At 39.2% G+C, this 22,211-nt stretch overlaps 1 protein-coding gene across 9 annotated transcripts in view; it reads left to right on the top strand.

Annotated features, from left to right (window-relative positions):
- PPEF1 (protein phosphatase with EF-hand domain 1) overlaps positions 1-22,211 on the top strand; it is a 157,318-nt gene that overhangs the window by 44,994 nt on the left and 90,113 nt on the right. For all 9 annotated transcript variants that reach the window (XM_067024057.1, XM_067024062.1, XM_067024055.1 and 6 more), the window contains one exon: positions 17,892-18,019. In XM_067024057.1, coding sequence (XP_066880158.1) covers positions 17,892-18,019 — 128 coding nt within the window. The remainder of the gene's footprint in view (positions 1-17,891; positions 18,020-22,211) is intronic.

Below are 22,211 nucleotides of genomic sequence, written 5' to 3'. Positions count from 1 at the left end.
ATCTGATGAGAGTTTATTATAATAGAATTAGCAAGGAAATTTGTTTATTTCTGTGACACTCAATATTGTAAAATGATAACTGGAATTATGATAATATTATACCAGGACATACATATCAGACTTTAGGAGTTGCTTATAGTTTCTGGAACACTTATAACATATACCTGTACAATTACAACATAAAGGCTTAGTATTACTTTTTTAAAAAAATAGATTATTTATTTATGCGTTGGGTCAATTATGAACTCTCTTTATTTTAACATTATATGGGTTGGCAAATTTATAAATACTTTTTATAATTTTTTATACTTTTTATAATTAATTTTCTCTTAGTAAATTTCTCAGTGTGGCAGAAACCATGTTTACTAGGAGACCCAAATATCTTTAGTTTCCCTGTAAAAGGAAGCCAAAAGTGGATAAATCTATGTTCAATAATTAATATTTCAGTATTCTTTTTTTATTTTATTATTTTTTTAACATCTTTATTGGAGTATAACTGTTTTACAATGGTGTGTTAGTTTCTGCTTTACAACAAAGTGAATCAGTTATACATATACATATGTTCCCATATCTCTTCCCTCTTGTGTCTCCCTCCCTCCCACCCTCCCTATCCTGCCCCTTTAGGTAGTGACAAAGCACCAAGCTGATCTCCCTGTGCTATGCGGCAGCTTCCCACTAGCTATCTATTTTACATTTGGTAGTGTGTATATGTCCATGCCACTCTCTCACTTCGTCACAGCTTACCCTTCCCCCTCCCCATATCCTCAAGTCCAGGCTCTAGTAGGTCTGTGTTTTATTCCCATCCTACCACTAATCTCTTCATGACATTTTTTTTTCTTAGATTCCATATATATGTGTTAGCATACAGTCAGTATTCTATCTTATTTGGAAATGATCTGGCTATTCATTGACTATCCATCATTTAATTTAACTTAACTTGGCAAAACTTTAAGTTTTCAGGTTACCAAAAAGATTTGGAGAAACCGTTTAAAAAGTTCACCTAAAAACTTTTATTCCATTTACATCTATTCAATTTGTTTATTTCACTTAATTTATATAACTGCTTAATTTCTTGGAGCCAATTAAATAGAGCTCTTTTACAGATTAATTTTGGCAATACCCTCTGAAGGTAGAAAATACCGTACATCTACAATACATACATAGACACACATAAATAGACAGTTGCAAACAGGGACCTTATAGCTTCTGTTTTTTAAAAAATTTTTTTAAATAAATTTATTTATTTAGGCTGAGATGGGTCTGCTGCTGCGTTCAGGCGGGCTTTCTCTGATTACGATGAGTGGGGGCTGCTCTTCGTTGTGGTGGGGGCTACTCTTCGTTGTGGTGCGCGGGGTTCTCATTGCGGTGGCTTCATTGTTGTGGAGCACGGGCTCTAGGCGCGGGCTTCAGCAGCTGTGGTACGCGGGCTCTAGAGCGCAGGCTCCGTAGTTGTGGTGCACGGGGTTAGTTGCTCCGCAGTATGTGGAATCTTCCCGGACCAGGGCTCAAACCCGTGTCCTCTGCACTGGCAGGCAGATTCTTAACCACTGCGCCACCAGAGAAGTCCCTAGCTTCTGTTTTAAAATTACTGCCATGAATCAGGTACAGTAATTGACTAGTTGTAAAATAAGTTGAATGAATCTTAAGTTGTTTTTCTGGTAGATGGAACAAGTTAAGATTATCTGCTGAGATGGCTAAAGCATTTTTACTAATATTTTTGGGGAAGACACTTAAAAGAGTTTTTTATTTGCCTAGGTTTCAAACGACCATTTCCCCTTTCCTTTACATTTTGATAAGAATTACCTCCCTGAAGTCTGTAGAACATTTGTATCTCAAAGGTACAGAAAAAGAATGTGAGTTCCTCTAATGAGTACTTGGGTTTCCTAAGGCCAGATTGTTTACAATACTTACAAGCTTTTTGAGATAAATAGGAGAGATTTGGGGATTGGTAAAAAGAGTAGGTGGACTGTGAACTGCCTCTGGAGCTATATTTCTAGTTTTGCAAAGATTTGTAAGATAAGGATAGTTGCTCTCAATTCCCCAAAGAATTGGGTTGCAGCCTAAATGACATCATAGATTGATCCTCCTATTCAGCTACATTATTATTAATTTGCTTTTTCATATATATATATATATATATCTCAGGGACAAGACTTCTAACCAAGATGGAAATTAAAAGATTTCTATGTTCTGGACTTAGAGCTGTTTTCCTTTGGAAGATTTTGTTAAATCCTTTCACAAAGGCTTTAGAAGGTTTTTCTTTCCTTCTGGGTGCATAGTTTCATTTTGGTTTAGTGGAGGATACATAAAAAATATATTCCTATCAGACTCTGAATATCAGCTTCCAGTTTCTGACCAACTTTTGACCACAGAGCTACTTAAAAAAAAAAATCCTTTTAAATATCTTGTCAATTTTCAGTTGGGACAAGCAGTAAATATTTCTGGTAGTACTGAACAACCCCTTGCACTTAAGAGGCATCTCCAAAGAAGGTGCAAAAACTATTTTATTTTCTTCTCTTTTTGGGTACTACAGACAGAGATCTGGGAGAGCTGACTCTGGTAAGAATTCTCACCCTTAGCTGGCTTCTGCCAGTTTTCCCAGGATCCCATTTGCAGGCTCCGAGGGGGGTTTAAAGTTGAGGGTGTAGCTCCAGTATCTACCAGATGTCAAGGTTTTTCATTAATTTATTAGTTTCCCTTAGCTGCTTAAGGGAATAACATAGCAGTTTACCATAAAGTCCCTCAGAGTCTCATCAGCTCTGAGAGGGGTCCATATGGGGGCCCTCCTTCAAGGGTAGATATGGGGGTATGTGTAAGGCCTCTAAACTTGGCAGACTTTCATTTATGGTCTTGTAGTCTCTTTAGGAAAGACAATTTAGACTTAGGATTACTGGAATGAGTGCTCAAATAAAGGACGATAGAGGCGAGTAGTAACAGTTGCGTCTGTCTTGCAGTCTTTTGTTTTAAGTACTTCTTGTGTCTTTAATTTTTCATTAGACTTTTTCAATGAATTTTTCAATGAAGCTATTCTGGGGTCCTAAAGCCTTTTGGAAGGTTCTACACACCAATTAAAATAGATGTCCCATTCATTTTCTTTAATTTGGGACCCCTACTTTCAACTGCACTTCATTTTTTTTTCCTTATTAGTCATCCATTTTATACACATCAGAGTATCCATGGCAATCCCAATCTCCCAATTCATCCCACCACCCCACCCCCTGCAGCTTTCCCCCCTTGGTGTCCAAACGTTTTTTCTCTACTTCTGTATCTCAATTTCTGCTCTGCAAACCAGTTCATCTGTACCATTTTCTAGGTTCCACATATATGCGTTAATATATGATATTTGTTTTTCTCTTTCTGACTTACTTCACTCTGTATGACAGTCTCTAGATGCATCCACATGACCCAAGTTCATTCCTTTTTATGGCTGAGTAATAGTCCATCGTATATATGTACCACATCTTGTTTATCCATTCATCTGTCGATGGGCATTTAGGTCGCTTCCATGACCTGGTTATTGTAAATAGTGCTACAGTGAACATTGGGGTGCATGTGTCTTTTTGAATTACGGTTTTCTCTGGGTATATGCCTAGTAGTGGGATTGTGGGGTCATATGGTAGTTCTATTTGTAGTTTTTTAAGGAACCTCCATACTGTTCTCCATAGTGGCTGTATCAATTTACATTGCACCAACAGTGCAAGAGGGTTCCCTTTTCTCCACACCCTCTCCAGCATTTGTTGTTTGTAGATTTTCTGATGATGCCCATTCTAACTGGTGTGAGGTGATACCTCATTGTAGTTTTGATTTGCATTTCTCTAATAGTTAATGATGTTGCACAGCTTTTCATGTGCTTCTTGGCCATCTGTATGTTTGCTTTGGAGAGCTGTGTATTTAGGTCTTTTGCCCGTTTGGGGGTTGGGTTGTTTGTTTTTTCTAATATTGAGCTGCCTGAGCTGTTTATATATTTTGGAGATTAATCCTTTGTCCGTTGATTCATTTGCAAAAATTTTTTCCATTCTGAGGGTTGTCTTTTCGCCTTATTTATGGTTTCCTTTGCTGTGCAAAAGCTTTTAAGTTTCATTAGGTCCCATTTGTTTATTTTTGTTTTTATTTCCATTACTCTAGGAGGTGGATCAAAAAAGATCTTGCTGTGATTTATGTCAAAGAGTGTTCTTTCTATGTTTTCCTCTAAGAGCTTTATAGTGCCCGGTCTTAACATTTAGGTCTTGAATCCATTTTGAGTTTATTTTTGTGTATGGTGTTAGGGAGTGTTCTAATTTCATTCTTTTACATGTAAATGTCCAGTTTTCCCAGCACCACTTATTGAAGAGGCTGTCTTTTCTCCATTGTATATCCTTGCCTCCTTTGTCATAGATTAGTTGACCATAGGTGCGTGGGTTTACCTCTGGGCTTTCTACCCTGTTCCATTGATCTATGTTTCTGTTTTTGTGTGAGTACCATATTGTCTCAATTACTGTAGCTTTGTACAATAGTATGAAGTCAGGGAGTCTAATTCCTCCAGCTCTGTTTTTTTCCCCTCAAGACTGCTTTGGCTATTCGGGGTCTTTTGTGTCTCCATAAAAATTTTAAGATTTTTTGTTGTAGTTCTGTAAAAGATGCCATTAGCAATTTGATAGGAATTGCACTGAATCTGTAGATTGCTTTGGATGCTATAGTCATTTTCACAATATTGATTCTTCCAATCCAAGAACATGGTATATCTCTACATCTGTTGGTATCATCTTTAATTTCTTTCATCAGTGTCTTACAGTTTTCTGCATACAGGTCTTTTGTCTCCCTAGGTAGGGAGGATTTTTGCATCTATATTCATCAGTGATATTGGTCTGTAATTTTCTTTTTTTGTAGTATCTTTGTCTGGTTTTGGTATCAGGGTGATGGTGGCCTCATAGAATGAGTTTGGATGGGTGTCCCTGGTGGCGCAATGGTTAAGAATCTGCCTGTGATTGTAGAGGACACGGGTTTGAGCCCTGGTCTGGGAAGATCCCACATGCCGCAGAGCAAATAAGCCCGTGTCCCACAACTACTGAGCCTGCGTGCCTGGAGCCCATGCTCTGCAACAAGAGAAGCCACCGCAAGGAGAAGCCCACGCACCTCAACAAATAGTAGCCTTCACTTGCCGCAACTAGAGAAAGCCCACGCACAGCAACGAAGACCTAACAAAGACAAATAAATAAATTTATTTAAAAAAAAAAAAAGAATGAGTTTGGGAGTGTTCCTTCCTCTGCAGTTTTTGGAAGAGTTTGAGAAGGATGGGTGTTAGCTCTTCTCTAAATGTTTCATAGAATTCACCTGTGAAGCCATCTGGTCCTGGACTTCTCTTTGTTGGAAGATTTTTAATCACAGTTTCAGTTTCATTACTTGTGATTGGTCTGTTCATATTTTCTATTCCTGGTTCAGTCTTGGAAGGTTATACCTTTCTAAGAATTTGTCCATTTCTTCCAGGTTGTCCATTTTATTGGCATAGAGTTGCTTGTAGTAGTCTCTTAGGATGCTTTGTATTTCTGCAGTGTCTGTTGTAACTTCTCCTTTTTCATTTCTAATGTTATTGATTAGAGCTCCCTCCCTCTTTTTCTTGATGAGTCTGGCTAATGGTTTGTCAATTTTATCTTCTCAAAGAACCAGCTCTTAGTTTTATTGATCTTTGCTATTGTTTTCTTTGTTTCTGTTTCATTTATTTCTGCTCCGATCTTTATGATTTCTTTCCTTCTGTTAAGTTTGGGTTTTGTTTGTTCTTCTTTCTCTAGTTCCTTTAGGTGTAACGTTAGATTGTTTATTTCAGATTTTTCTTGTTTCTTGAGATAGGCTTGTATAGCTATAAACTTCCCTCTTAGAACTGCTTTTTCTGTATCACATATGTTTTAGATTGTCGTGTTTTCATTGTCATTTGTCTCTATGTATTTTTTGATTTCCTCTGACTTCTTCAGTGATCTCTTCGTTATTTAGTAACGTATTGTTTAGCCTCCATGTGTTTGTGTTTTTTACGTTTTTTTCCCTGTAATTGTTTTCTATTCTCATAGCATTGTGGTCAGAAAAGATGCTTGATATGATTTCAATTTTCTTAAATTTACTGAGGCTTGATTTGTGACCCAAGATGTGATCTATCCTGGAGAATATTCTGTGCGCACTTGAAAAGAACGTGTAATCTGCTGTTTTTGGATGGAATGTCCGATAAATATCAATTCAATCTATCTCGTCTATTGTGTCATTTAAAGCTTCTGTTTCCTTATTTATTTTCATTTTGGATGATCTGTCCATTGGTGTAAGTGAGGTGTTAAAGTCCCCCACTGTTATTGTGTTACTGTCGATTTCCTCTTTTATAGCTGTTAGCAGTTGCCTTCTGTATTGAGGTGCTCCTATGTTGGGTGCATATATATTTATAATTGTTATATCTTCTTCTTGGATTGACCCTTGATCGTTATGTAGTGTCCTTCCTGTCTCTTGTAACTTTCTTTATTTTAAAGTCTATTTTATCTGACATGAGTATTGCTACTCCAGCTTACTTTCAGTTTCCATTTGCATGGAATATCTTTTTCCATCCCCTCACTTTCAGTCTGAATGTGTCCCTAGGTTTGAAGTGGGTCTCTTGTAGACAGCATATATGGGTCTTGTTTTTTTTTTTTTTTTTTGCAGTACGCGAGCCTCCCGCTATTGTGACCTCTCCTGTTGCGGAGCACAGGCTCAGCGGCCATGGCTCACAGGCCCAGCCACTCCATGGCATGTGCTATCTTCCCAGAACGGGGCACGAACCCATGTTCCCTGCATCAGCAGGCAGACTCTCAACCACTGCGCCACCAGGGAAGCCCTGGGTCTTGTTTTTGTATCCATTCAGCAAGCCTGTCTTTTGGTTGGAGCATTTAATCCACTCACGTTTAAGGTAATTATCGATATGTATGTTCCTATGACCATTTTCTTAATTGTTTGGGGTTTGTTTTTGTAGGTCCTTTTCTTCTCTTGTGTTTCCCACTTAGAGAAGTTCCTTTAGCATTTGTTGTAGAGCTTGTTTGGTGGTGCTGAATTCTCTTAGCTTTTGCTTGTCTTTAAAGCTTTTGATTTCTCCGTCAAATCTGAATGAGATCCTTGCTGGGTAGAGTAATCTTGGTTGTAGGTTCTTCCCTTTCATCATGTTAAGTGTATCATGCCACTCCCTTCTGGCTTGTAGAGTTTCTGCTGAGAGACCAGCTGTTCACCCTTGTATATTATTTGTTGTTTTTCCCTTGCTGCTTTCAATCATTTTTCTTTGTCTTTAATTTTTGCCTATTTGATTACTATGTGTATCGTCATGTTTCTCCTTGGGTTTATCCTGTATGGGACCCTCAGCACTTCCTAGACTTGGGTGGCTATTTCCTTTCCCATGTTAGGGAAGTTTTCGACTATAATCTCTTCAAATATTTTCTCTGGTCCTTTCTCTCTCTCTTTTCTCCTTCTGGGACCCCTATAATGCGAATGTTGTTGCCTTTAATGTTGTCCCAGAGTTCTCTTAGGCTGTCTTCATTTCTTTTCATTCTTTTTTCTTTATTCTGTTCTGCAGCAGTGAATTCCACCATTCTATCTTCCAGGTCACTTATCCATTCTTCTGCCTCATTTATTCTGGTATTGATTCCTTCTAGTGTATTTTTCATTTCAGTTATTGTATTGTTTATCTCTGTTTGTTTGTTCTTTAAATTCTTCTAGATGTTTGGTAAACATTTCTTGCATCTTCTTGATCCTTGCCTCCATTCTTTTTCTAGGTCCTGGATCATCTTCACTATCATTATTCTGAATTCTTTTTCTGGAAGGTTGCCTATCTCTACTTCATTTAGTTGTTTTTCTGGGGTTTTATCTTGTTCCTTCATCTGGCACATAGCCCTCTGCCTTTTCATTGTGTCTATCTTTCTGTGAATGTGGTTTTTGTTCCACAGGCTGCAGGATTGTAGTTCTTCTAGCTTCTGCTGTCGGCCCTCTGGTGGATGAGGCTATCTAAGAGGCTTGTGGAAGTTTCCTGATGGGAGGGACTGGTGGTGGGTAGAGCTCTCAACTGCACTTCTTAAATGATCTCTTCTAATTGGCATGTTCCTCTTAATGGCCGTTGTAATTTCCCTGAGGGCCAGTAGCAGTTTGGTACGACCCTTAGCTGCAATTGAAATTCAATCCACATTTCTGTCCAGCCATATTTAGTTGCAAATGGAGTACAACCCACTTTTCTGTTGCCCATATTTTGGGGCCCCTAACCTGATTGTTATAAAGCTAAGTTCCCAGGATGCAAAGCAATGATCTTGTCTAATTCTAGACTGTTTTTAGTAAGATTTTGTCATTTTTGTAGATATTTATAACTTCCTGGATCACAGTTTCTTTTTTTTAATTAAAAATTTTTTTAAATTAATTAATTTATTTATTTTTGGCTGCGTTGGGTCTTCGTTGCTGTGCGCGGGTTTTCTCTAATTGCGGCGAGCGGGCTATTCTTTGTTGCAGTGCGCGAGCTTCGCATTGCAGTGGCTTCCCTTGTTGCGGAGCACGGGCTTTAGGTGTGTGGGCTTCAGCAGTTGTGGTACGTGGGCTCAGTAGTTGTGGCTCACGGACTCTAGAGCGCAGGCTCCGTAGCTGTGGCACATGGGCTTAGTTGCTCCGCGGCATGTGGGATCTTCCTGGACCAGGGCTCGAACCCATGTCCCCTGCATTGGCAGGCGGATTCTTAACCACTGCGCCACCAGGGAAGCCCTGGATCACAGTTTTTAGACATAAAGTAAGCATAGGTGTCAGAATATGGCACCCTTAACTCCTTAGAACTTAAGGATCCCAGTTATTATTATTATTATTAATTTATTTTTAGCTAAAACTTTGGGTCTCTCAGAGCCAAACTAATAGCTAAGACGGATATGCTGCTGGATTGTAGATTGTGTGGTGTTTTATAGTGTACCTCGTTGCACAGAAATTTTCTTGAGGTTGGTGGGCAACCTAGTGTCAATCTGACCCATTCAGTGGCCACCTTATCCTAATATAGGAGTCTTTTAGAGTTAGGTGGCAAGCACTCTAACAGCTTTCAAAGTGCTAGACTCGTATCCATCAATTTTTGCAGCTCGTTTTTGGCTTCTAAGATTCCCATTAACAGTAGCCTTTATCTACACAAAACGAGACAAACATGTACTTCAACACACTAGCAGTAACCAAGAGATGTTACTGTGGACTGGCCAGGAGAAGGCATTGTGTTCACCACCAGCAATTCCCAAATTGGAACTGGAGCAAGGAGTGAACCAGCAGACCCCCAAATGAAGACTGTGGACTACACTGGGTTTCCAAAGAGGGATAGTATGTACTGGAAAGCCAGTTACATCAGGAGCTTCCTGCAAAGAGAGCAGGACTCAGAATTGAGAGGAAATTACCCACGGCCCTCAGAAATGGTGAGAAAGAGAAATCAGAAGTGTGCACATGTACCACACCTTTGTTTCTCATTGTAGCTGGAGACATCAGAAGTCTCCTTCAGTCCTGCCGGTGCCGCCACCAAATCTGTTAAAAAAACAAAATTCAGCGGAGTAAATTTGAAGATCTAATTGGCTTTATTCAGTGATTCATGAATGGGGCAGCATCCCATCCAGAAAACAGAAAGGAGCTTCAAAAAGCTGCAGAAAAGGAGAGGTTTTAAAAGGCAGAAAGGGGTAAGATAGGGAAGCCATAAATAGAAAGAAAGGAATATTTCAGGCAACGTCACCTTCCTTTGCGGGAAGACAAGGGTCTGTCAGGTTGATTACCTCACTAGTGCTGGCCAGGAAATTCTAGACTGGTTAAGATTCCTAGGAGAGGCTGGAAAATACAATTAGGTTATGTATTAAGTCTCGGTTTACTGACATGGAGCTTAGCACAAGTGACTCCATTTTGGTCCTGTTGTCTCTTTTTTAACAAAACAAAATATTTCCTTAATTCTTGGAATAACATGTAGTTAACCTAGCTGTTTAAAAAATCTAATAATCAAACCATTCATAAGTGCCCAAGGGATCCCCTCCCTTCACCCCCAGCCCTGTATGCCCCCAGCCTCCTCTTTCCTGGTGTTAACTCCTTTACAATGCTGCATATTTAAATTTGGGACTTTCATGGAAAAACTATGAACACCACCGTTTCCTTTATCTTTGTTGTTCTCTAAAGAATTTTCTGAAAGAAAATTTAGAGGAGCCCTTGCCATCCTTCTTGTTATTGTGTTGGAGGATTCTTGGTTATAATTGCCATCAAACAGTCTTTACTGGCACTGCGTAGTCTAGCAGAAATCCCTATGAGCTGGGACCTCCTTCATTTTCCTCTTCAGTGAAATGGGACATCAGATAAGATGTTCTTTAAAGTTCTTGTCACTCAAAGGATTATGACTGTACTGTGTAGCTACAGGTGCATGTGTAGGAGTGAGGGGCATTGCTCTTCCCCTTCTGCCTCCCCACCTCACTCCCTTAGCTGATACTTCATTAACATTTTAACAGGTTCTAGTGCCTTTCCTCTTTTTTCCTTTTTTTTTTTTTTGAGTAGGGGGTTTGACCATTCTGCTTTGTTTTTCCCCCAACATCTTATTTTTTAAAACTGGAAACCTTCAGAGAAGATGGAAGAATAATACAATGAATACCCCATGCACTTTACCTAGATTCACGTTGTTAACTTTACTATTTTCTCTCTCCCTCTCTCTCGCTGTCTTCCTTCTTTCTCTCCAGCTCCATTTCCCTCTCTATTTGAAAGTATTGGTAAGTTGCATACATTAGTTATTAACCTCTATATACTTTAGCATTAATGTCCTAAAACGAGGGATATTCTCTTCCATAACTGCAATACTATATTACACTGGAAAAATTAAAATTAATAGAGTAATATTCTCTAACATATAGTTCATATTCAGAATTTCGCAGTTGTGCAGAATCACCCTTTGTAACTGTGTTTTCCTTCCCTTTGGAAGAAGAGCTTTCCCTAGCCCTCTTGTCCCCTCCAGTCACTGCTCTTTCCTCTCCCTTTCAGAGAGCTTGCTCCTGAAGGATGTGTTCACACTGCTGTCTCCTACCTTCTCATTTATCCCATCCTGTGGAATATGATTTAGACAAGTTCTTGAATGACCTTGAAATCCCATGGAGCATTTTCAGTACTTACTTTGCTTGACTTCCTGGCAGCACCTGGCACTCCTGTACACTCCCGTCTTAAAATACTCATGGCCCTTAGCTTCAGGGACAGCATCTTCTCCTGGTTTCCTTTTACGTCTCTGTTTTAACTGTTGATGAGGGCTCTATTTTCTCCCAACTTTTAAATATTGGAATTCCTCTGGGTTCCTCTTGGCCCTCTTATTTTGTCACTCTAATGCTCTCCTTGGGTGCCTTTACCCCCATGGCTTTAATTATCATCAGTATGCCAAAACTGCCATATCTTTATTTTCAGCCCACATCATATACTATAATCCCTAGTTTGTTGGTATCAATTGGGTATCATTTTAAACCAGTGCTTTTCTTTGTAAAAGGAGACTGCTTTCTTCATCTGAAATTATGATCCCTCTCATTAACAATTTTTAGTTAATTACTTACTTTTTACTATGATAATGTGTTGGCCTTGACGTTTATATAGGATTATACTACAGGCACATTTATTGCCTACATGAAACAGGGAAACAGAAAGCCAAACATCCTTTTTGTTCTTTATACCAATTAAATTCATCTTCATCTTTTTCTCTATTTGCTTTGTGATTAATCCACCTCTGCTTTAGAAATGTCAAGTATTAGGAGACTCTGACATGGACTATTTAGATATCCACTCTAGAATCATGAGCCTTTAGAAGGTAGAAAGTACTGCTGAAAGGATATGAAGTCCCACCTCTTTATTTTTTTACCAGATTCCAGCCTTGACTAAATAATTCACAAAGAAGCCAGCCTTAGAGTTGGATCCTTTTAATTATTAGAAAATCCTGTTACAGACAGACACATATCAATTCAGTGTAAGAAAGAGCAGTACCTCAGCCCCAATTGCCAGCTGTAGGTATGCCTTGTTTTATTGCACTTTGCTTTATTGTGCTTCACAGATATTGTATTTTTTACAAATGGAAGGTTTGTGGCAACCCTGCATGGAGCAAGTCTATTGGCTCCATTGTCCAACAGCATTTGCTCACTTTGTGTCTCTGTGTCACATTTTGGTAATTCTCACAGTATTTTCAACTTTTTCACTTTATTATATTTGTTATGATGATCTGTGATCAGCAATCCTTGATGTTACTGTTGTAATTGTTTTGACATTTTTTTTAGCAGTGAAATATTTTTAAATTAAGGTATGTACATTTTTTTAGACATAATGCTATTGCACACTTAGTAGGCTACAATATAGTATAAACATAGCTTTTATATGCACTGGGAAACAAAAAAATTCATGTGACTCTTTATTGCATTATTCATTTTGTTGTGGTGGTCTGAAACCTAACCTGAAATATCTCCAAGGTATGCCTGTATTTCCCGTAATCAGAATACTTTTCTATATGATTATGGCTTTATACTGCATTATCTTTTTAGCAGCTGCAAAAGACAAAAATTTAATGCTCATTATATTTGATCTTGGGTGAATGAATGTGGCAGTATAACTCAGATTAGTAATTAATAACAAAGGAGGCATAAAACAGAATTGTAGTCAAGATATTTAATTTTTTTTTCTGAGTGAGAATTAAAGGTCATTATTGAATTGTTGAATAGAACATACTTCCTACAAGGAAATATTTTAATAATTTAAAATGATAGTAAATCTTTTACATAGCTAAATTTCTTATACAATAATAATTTTTGAAACTTTGTATTTTCACGATAATGATAGTTTCAGAACAATCATTCACCTGCTCCACTTCAGCTGCTCGTTCCCATTTCCTGGCCCCTGTGGCCACCTGGGTCAGCTCCACCTATGCGATCTCTATGATCATTATCCCATTCTCTGATCTCTCAAATTTCATTGAAACCTCTGGACTTTAGACCCTTCCCATGTGTCTCTGTATCCCCACCCCCTCTTGTCTTCACTTTCTTCCCCATCCGTTTCTCCCCATCTTCTATTGGCTATCACTTGTACCAGTTAACAGAATATACACAGTAATCATGTTTTAGGCCATTTAAAGGAGAAGTAATAGGTGAAATGTTTATTCCTAGACCAATTGCTAGCAAACTTTGGCTACGGTTCCTTGATGGGAAAGCCAAGGATATTAGTGAATTGACTTGGATTTTTTCTACAAGGATAATTCAGATTTTTTTTTTTTTGAGTAGCCATTAGAATTTGTCTTTTGTATCCAGAAGCTTCTGATTTGAGTGTTCATATTTACACATCCTATTTTGTCCTTTAATGGTTATTTTCAGCTTTGCTATAGGTCAGGTAGGCTGCAGCTGGGGCATTAAAAAAATAGAGGGACGAATTAGAGTATTTTATAATTGGAAAGAATCTTATAGGTCACATAATCCCAAGTTATCATTGTTCACATGGGAAACTGAGGACCAGAGAGGTTAAGCGATTTGCCTGAGGTTACACAATTGGCACCTGGTTGAGTTAGGACCAAAACAGAAATCTCCAGATTACAAATTCAGAACTTATTTTTATTATCCCATGTGGATGGGTTGGTGGGTGGGCGAGTATGTGGGTAAATAAAAAGTCAAAGTATTGACCTCTATTTCTTGCCCTTCTCTGACTGGAAGGCCATATGTTTCCAAGAATGATAAAACTATGATCTCTTGTCATTTGAGAAAGTGATAGTTTTGTTTAAAATATCTGTCATTGTTTTGGAGGCTGGATCTCATGCTTTCCTCTCGTTTCCCTCTTGTTTAAGAAAAATACTTTCCAGGGACAAGGATCCTATGTTGTGCCCTTGCTCTGCACGGATGTCAGAGTTTCTGGAGGAGCGAGCCTTATAGGGTCCCTGCCTTGCTGCTCAAGAAGCAGGCTTTGTGACCATCTCATGTCTGCTGGGCATGTGCTTTGAGCTGTTTTTCCAGTGAAGTTGAAAGTCTCGCTGGGACAGACACATACTCTAGCTGATGGCAGATATCTGTAAACAAAAGTAACAGTGAAAACTGTGGTCCCAGGGTTGAGGCATACCCTATTCTCATCGTGCTTTGAACAGCTGAGGTAATAGATGCCTTTCCTCCTTGTTTAAAGCGTTTTGCCAATAGATGGTTCATTCTCTTTCCAGTTCATTTGAATTCATTTTAATCAGTTCTATCACACTTGTGTCTCTCTTCCTGCTTGGATATCAGGCCCCTTAAAGTTACATTAAATATTCACTCATCCTGTTGCCTCCTCAGGAGGCCTCTGATAGCAGAATTTCAAAAGCCGAGTCTTTACATGACTTAACCCTTCTGAATATAAAACTTCTTATTTAAAGGACTGTCAAATAAACTCCTATTTAAAAAACAAAACAAAACAAAACATAAGATTCACCAATTAGCATGAAGAGAAACGCAAGACAGGAACTTTTAACTAAATAGTAATTTCACTCATTCATTCATTCAACAAATGTTTATCAAGCATCTACTATGTTCCAGGGACTGTTCCAGACTCAGGGTACACAGCAGCTAACCCAATGGACCAAAATCCCAGCCTCTATGGAGATTACATTCTAGTGAAAGGAGACAGACAGTAACAAATGAGTAAAATATATGCTATATCAGATGGTGATAAGTGCTGTGGAGGGAGAGAAGGAGATCGGCAATGGGGGATGGGTGCCATTTTACAAGGGGTATTCAGGAAAGGCCTCACGGAGAAGGCAACGTTTGAGCCAAGACTGGACTCTGAGGACGTGAGCCCTGTGCGTCCTGGTTGGCATGGCTCTTCTGCTCCTGGCTCTTGGGTTCTGAGGTGGTAACCTGTTTGTTCACACTCGTTTGTGAATTTTTAAATGAAATATCATATATAATTAGGAAGTCTGTGAGGGTACTAGAAGTTGCTAGCGTCGCTGAACCTGAAGTTTCCTTATGTGTAACATGGAGATGATAATACTTGTGAGGACTAAATGTCTTGTAGTAGACCATTAACGTATGGTAGCTACTTTGTTCTACTGTTAATTATAGAAATAACACTAAGCTTGATTTTTTTTTTTGTTTGGTGTTGCTAATACTAAATAGAAGAGACTTTAGTGATCATTTATTCCACTACGTCATTGTGTGGATGAAGAAAGTGAGGCACAGAAAAAGATCAATAGCTCTATGGAGGTTAAGAGGTTGAGAGGTGGGTGCAATTCCTTGCTGTCCATTTCAACTTACTGGCTAAGTGCCCTTAAGTAAGTTAGTCTCTCCCAGCTTCACAGTATGGCGAGGACTGACTGCAGAGATGAGTCCATTGCCTGGCCCTCAGTAAATAGACCTGGAACAGTTGCGTGGTGTTTGGTGAACAGAGCCCCTGAGCTGAGGCTTGGTTGGTCATGACAGTGACTGTCCCACAGAACAGACCTTTCAGGTGAACCTGGGCTCTGCATGATGATACGGTGAGAACAGTTGAGATTTCAGACATGGTACCACCAATTATTCGCTTTGTGATACTGAACGTCACTTGATTTCTCCTCCCTGTGGTTTTTCCCTATAAAGATAATGGTACTTGACCTTACGCCTATTTCCTGGGGTTTTCCGAGAGCTGAATAATGAAACAAGAGTCTCTGGAACCCAAAAGCCTTGGAGAAGCTCTTAAACACACACCCTCAGATTAATAGTGTACGCTCGTTATACCACAGCAGTACTAAGCCAAGAGGCTGGATTGCTGCTTCAGAACTCAAATTGTTCTTGTTAGAGTTAACTCTTAATTTTTATGTGCTAACTGGGAAAAATTACAGCATGAATAAAAGGAGCCAGCTGGTGTTGATTACTCATCACTCTAAAAGTTGAGAAAGGCATAAGAGACTATATTTTAAATCTCATTCTCTCTCACCTGATTTCTTTCTTCAAAACTATGAAGCTACAGGATGGTTCAAAGGCTCCCAGCCCCAGAAGAGAGTCAGTGTGCCTGAGTAATCCACAAACAACACAGTACTTGTCACTATAGTTGCCATTTATTTAGTAAATGCTTTACACTGGGCACTGGACTAAACTCTTCACCTGTAGTATCTCATTTCATCCTCATAGTAACTCTGTGAAGGAGGGAGGTGTGTTCATTTATCCATCTGTCTTTTATCAGTTGAATTGCAGGTGGAGAAGGTGGAGTGAATCATACTTCTCAGTATGTTGTACACTGTCATCATTGGTCTGTGCAAGGCCCTTTCTTTTTTCTTTTTTTTTTTTTTTTCGGTACACGGGCCTCTCACTGTTGTGGCCTCTCCCATTGTGGAGCACAGGCTCCAGACGCGCAGGCTCAGTGGCCATGGCTCATGGGCCCAGCCGCTCTGCGGCATGTGGGATCCTCCCGGACCGGGGCACGAACCCGTGTCCCCTGCATCAGCAGGCGGACTCGCAACCACTGAGCCACCAGGGAAGCCCTTAAATTTTTTTTTTTTAAGGCCCTTTCTTATGGTAGTTAGTTCATTAGTTTATTCCCTTTTAACCATATCCTCTATGCTCATTCTTTCACCCACCCCCCACAAATAACCAATCTCTTATTTTTAGTATCTTTTCCTTTCTGTATATTCTTACGAAATGTATATTGTGGTTTCGTGTGGGTGTATTTAAAATTTATATAAAATGGTATCATGTTATATTCCATTCTGTCTCTAAATTTTTGATAACTGTTCTAACTGAAGCACTACATATATATATATATATATATATTTTTTTTTTTTTAACATCTTTATTGGAGTATAATTGCTTTACAATGGTGTGTTAGTTTCTGCTTTACAACAAAGTGAATCAGTTATACATATACATATGTTCCCATATCTCTTCCCTCTTGCGTCTCCCTCCCTCCCACCCTCCCTATCCCACCCTCCCTATCCCACCCCTCTAGGTGGTCACAAAGCACCTAGCTGATCTCCCTGTGCCATGCGGCTGCTTCCCACTAGCTATCCACCCTACGTTTGGTAGTGTATATATGTCCGTGCCACTCTCTCACTTCGTCACAGCTTACCCTTCCCCCTCCCCATGTCCTCAGGTCCATGCTCTAGTAGGTCTGTGTCTTTATTCTCGTCCTACCACTAATCTCTTCATGACATTTTTTTTCTTACATTCCATATATACGTGTTAGCATATGGTATTTGTTTTTCTCCTTCTGACTTACTTCACTCTATATGACAGACTCCAGGTCCATCCACCTCACTACAAATAACTCAAGTTTCATTTCTTTTTATGGCTGAGTAATATTCCATTGTATATATGTGCCACATCTTCTTTATCCATTCATCTGTTGATGGACATTTAGGTTGTGAAGCACTATATTTTGAAGACCCATCCACGTTGCTATATATTGCTTCCAGTTGTGGCATAATACTCCATGGTGTATACCCACCACAGTCACATCTTCTCCTTCCTAGCAGTGGACAGCCAGGTTGCGTTGGTGTCAAACTCCCTACGGCTGCCAACAAAGAAGCATTGTATACCCGTATGTCTCCTTTATGGACTGTGTGAGAATTGCTTCGGGGTATTTAATGAAGAATGGAATTGCTACTTCATAGGGTGTACATAGACTTCAAATAGTGCCAGACGAGGAAACTGAAGCTTTGAGAGTTCTAATAACTTTCCCAAAATCACATAGACCATAATCAGCAGAGTTGAGATTCAAATTCAGGCTCCAAAAATGTTACTCTTGATGGCTGGGTCATCATTATTCCTGAGTATTTGAGACTTGAGGACATTGTACAAAACCATAAAGGAACATCTCGTTGTCTGTAGTTTTTATGTTCTTAGAACCTAGGAATCAAGGTGGACTGATTTTTTCTGAAGCACTTACCTTCCCCCCATAGCTCCATAGTAACTGTTTTTCTTTCCCTTTCATATCCTGTGGGTCTGCAGCACTAAAAGCCTCATTAGTCATCCAGAACTGGTACCGATGTCATAGAGTTCGGTTGAAGACCAGACAACGCTATGCCCTCTCCGTCTTCCAGTCCATCGAATACGCTGATGAACAAGGCCAATTGCAGGTCTGTTTTGCAAGCTTGTCTCTTATTTTGGTAAAATGCTTTCCTTTACCCTTTTATTGAAAGAATGAAAGTTTGAGTGCATTTTAAGCTGAGGAACCTTGGTGAAAGACTTTTATAGAAGATATAGTGACATTGTTTTGGAACTAGCTACTGAGAGAGTATGATTTGGGAAGAGGATGTTATTTTTCAGTTCTGAAGTTCATATTTTTAAGAGTGCTGCCAGATGTCTCGTTCACTAGTAAAAAATGGTCTCATTCTGTTTTTTTGGTATGTGCCCTAATAGTAAAGTTGTTACTTTATGAAGTAAAAAAATTACTTTAAGGAGTTAAATAAATGGAAGAATTTCCTGGGAGCAGGGAGAAAACATATGAAAAGTCTAGAAGAAAATATAGATGGATGAGGAAGGACTTTGTCAAGCTTGCAAAAGCGGTTTGTAAATCCAGCTTTATGCCTATTAATAGAAAAAAGTACTTTTAACAATAAAAAGATCACCATTGACTGTCCTTTTAAGTACTGTAGAATATAGTGATGAGATAAAGGGAGGGTGAGCTCTCAAAATGATATGCTTTGTACACAAACATTCCAGTATTAGTACATTCTTTAAATATTGAGTCTTCTTTAATAACAAATTTATTGGGATACAGTTCACCCATTTAAAGTAGAAAATTCGAGCCTGAACCAAGACGGTGGAGTAGAAGGACATGTTCTCACTCCCTCTTGTGAAAACACCAGAATCACAAGTAGCTGCTGGACAATCATTGACAGGAAGACACTGGAACTCACCAAAAAAGATACCCCACATCCAAAGACAAAGGAGAAGCCACAATGAGATGGTAGGAGAGGTGCAATCACAGCAAAATCTAATCCCATAACTGGTCGGTGGGTGACTCACAGACTGGAGAACATTTATACCACAAAAGTCCACCCACTGGAGTGAAGGTTCTGAGCCCCACATCAAGCTTCCCAACCTGGGGGTCCAGCAACGGGAGGAGGAATTCCTAGAGAATCAGACTTTGACAGCTAATGGGATTTGATTGCAGGACTTCAACAGGACTGGGGGAAACAGAGATGCCACTCTTGGAGGACACACACAAAATCGTGTGTGCAGTGGGACCCAGAGGAAGGAGCAGTGACCCCATAGGAGACTGAACCAGACCTACCTGCTAGTGTTGGAGGGTCTCCTGCAGAGGCGGGGGCTGGCTGTGGCTCATCATGGGGACAAGGACACTGGCAGCAGAAGTTCTGGGAAGTGCTCCTTGACATGAGCCCTCCCAGAGTCTGCCATTATCTCCACCAAAGAGCCCAGTTAGGCTCCAGTGTTGGGTTGCCTCAGGCCACACAACCAACAGGGAGGGAACCGAGCCCCACCCATCAGCAGTCAAGCGGATTAAAGTTTTACTGAGGTCTGCCCACCAGAGCAACAGTCACCTCTACCCACCACAAGTCCCTCCCATCAGGAAACCTGCACAAGCCTCTTAGATAGCCTCATCCACCAGAGGGCAGACAGCAGAAGCAGGAAGAACCACAGTCCTGCAGCCTGTGAATCAAAAACCGCATTCACAGAAAGACAAGATGAAAAGGCAGAGGGCTATGTACCAGATGAAGGAACCAGTTAAAACCCCAGAAAGACAACTAAATGAAGTGGAGATAGGCAACCTTCCAGAAAAAGAATTCAGAATAATGATAGTGAAGACGATCCAGGACCTTGGAAAAAGAATGGAGGCAAAGATTGAGAAGATGCAAGAAATGTTTAACAAAGACCTAGAAGAATTACAGAACAAACAAACAGAAATGAACAGTACAATAACTGAAATGAAAACTACACTAGAAGGAATCAATATCAGAATAACTGAGGCACAAGAATGGATAAGTGACCTGGAAGACAGAATGGTGGAATTCACTGCTGCGGAACAGAACAAAGAAAAAAGAATGAAAAGAAATGAAGACAGCCTAAGAGAACTCTGGGACAACATTAAAGGCAACAACATTCGCATTATAGGGGTCCCAGAAGGAGAAAAGAGAGAGAGAAAGGACCAGAGAAAATATTTGAAGAGATTATAGTCGAAAACTTCCCTAACATGGGAAAGGAAATAGCCACCCAAGTCTAGGAAGTGCTGAGGGTCCCATACAGGATAAACCCAAGGAGAAACATGACGATACACATAGTAATCAAATAGGCAAAAATTAAAGACAAAGAAAAATGATTGAAAGCAGTGAGGGAAAAACGACAAATAACATACAAGGGAACTCCCATAAGGTTAACAGCTGATCTCTCAGCAGAAACTCTACAAGCCAGAAGGGAGTGGCATGATATATTGAAAGTGATAAAAGGGAAGAACCTACAACCAAGATTACTCTACCCAGCAAGGATCTCATTCAGATTCGATGGAGAAATCAAAAGCTTTACAGACAAGCAAAAGTGAAAAGAATTCAGCACCACTAAACCAGCTCTACAGCAAATGCTAAAGGAACTTCTCTAAGTGGGAAACACAAGAGAAGAAAAGGACCTAAAAAAACAAACCCAAAACAATTAAGAAAATGGTTATAGGAACATACATATCCGTAATTACCTTAAACGTGAGTGGATTAAATGCTCCAACCAAAAGACATAGACTGGCTGAATGGATACAGAAACAGACCCGTATATATGTAGTAAACAAGAGACCCACTTCAGACCTAGGGACACATACAGACTGAAAGTGAGGGGATGGAAAAAGATATTCCATGCAAATGGAAATCAAAAGAAAGTTGGAGTAGCAATACTTATATCAGATAAAATAGACTTTAAAATAAAGAATGTTGCAAGAGACAAGGAAGGACACTACGTAATGATCAATGGGATCAATCCAAGAAGAAGATATCACAATTATAAATATATATGCACCCAACATAGGAGCACCTCAATACATAAGGCTACTGCTAACAGCTGTAAAAGAGGAAATCGACAGTAACACAATAATAGTGGGGGACTTTAACACCTCACTTACACCAATGGACAGATCATCCAAAATGGAAATAAATAAGAAAACAGATGATTTAAATGACACAATAGACCTGATAGATTTAATTAATATTTATTGGACATTCCATCCAAAAACAGCAGATCACACTTTCTTCTCAAGTGCACACAGAACATTCTTCAGGATAGATCATATCTTGGGTCACAAATCAAGCCTCAGTAAATTTAAGAAAATTGAAATCATATCAAGCATCTTTTCTGACCACAACACTATGAGATTAGAAAGGAATTACAGGGGGATAATGTAAAAAACACAAACACATGGAGACTAAACACTACATTACTAAATAACCAAGAGATCACTGAAGAAATCAAAGAGGAAATCAAAACATACGTAGAGACAAATGACAATGAAAACACGACAATCCAAAACCTATGGGATGCCGCAAAAGCAGTTCTAAGAGGAAAGTTTATAGCTATACAAGCCTACCTCAAGAAACAAGAAAAATCTCCAATAAACAATCTAACCTTACACCCAAAGGAACTAGAGAAAGAACAAACAAAACTCAAAGTTAGCAGATGGAAAGAAATCATAAAGATCAGACGAGAAATAAATGAAACAGAAACAAAGAAAATAGTAACAAATATCAATAAAACTAAAAGCTGGTTTTCTGAGAAGATAAACAAAATTGATAAACCATTAGCCAGACTCATCAAGAAAAAGAGGGAGAGGGCTCAAATCAATAAAATTAGAAATGAAAAAGGAGAAGTTACAAAAGACACCGCAGAAATACAAAGCATCTTAAGAGACTACTACCAGCAACTCTATGCCAATAAAGTGGACAACCTGGAAGAAATGGACAAATTCTTGGGAGAGTATAACCTTCCAAGACTAAACCAGGAAGAAATAGAAAATATGAACAGACCAATCACAAGTAATGAAATTGAAACTATAATTTAAAATCTTCCAACAAACAAAAGTCCAGGACCAGATGGATTCATAGGTGAGTTCTATCAGACATGTAGAGAAGAGCTAACACCCATCCTTCTCAAACTCTTCCAAAAAATTGCGGATGAAGGAACACTCCCAAACTCATTCTAAGAGGCCAACATCACCCTGATACCAAAACCAGACAAAGATACTACAAGAAAAGAAAATTACTGACCAATATCACTGATGAATATAGATGCAAAAATCCTCAGCAAAATACTAGCAAACAGAATCCAACAACA

Source organism: Kogia breviceps, chromosome X (genome assembly GCF_026419965.1).
Source record: "Kogia breviceps isolate mKogBre1 chromosome X, mKogBre1 haplotype 1, whole genome shotgun sequence".
Classification (NCBI taxonomy): Eukaryota; Metazoa; Chordata; class Mammalia; order Artiodactyla; family Physeteridae; genus Kogia; species Kogia breviceps.
This window is presented reverse-complemented; position numbering and strand designations above follow the sequence as displayed.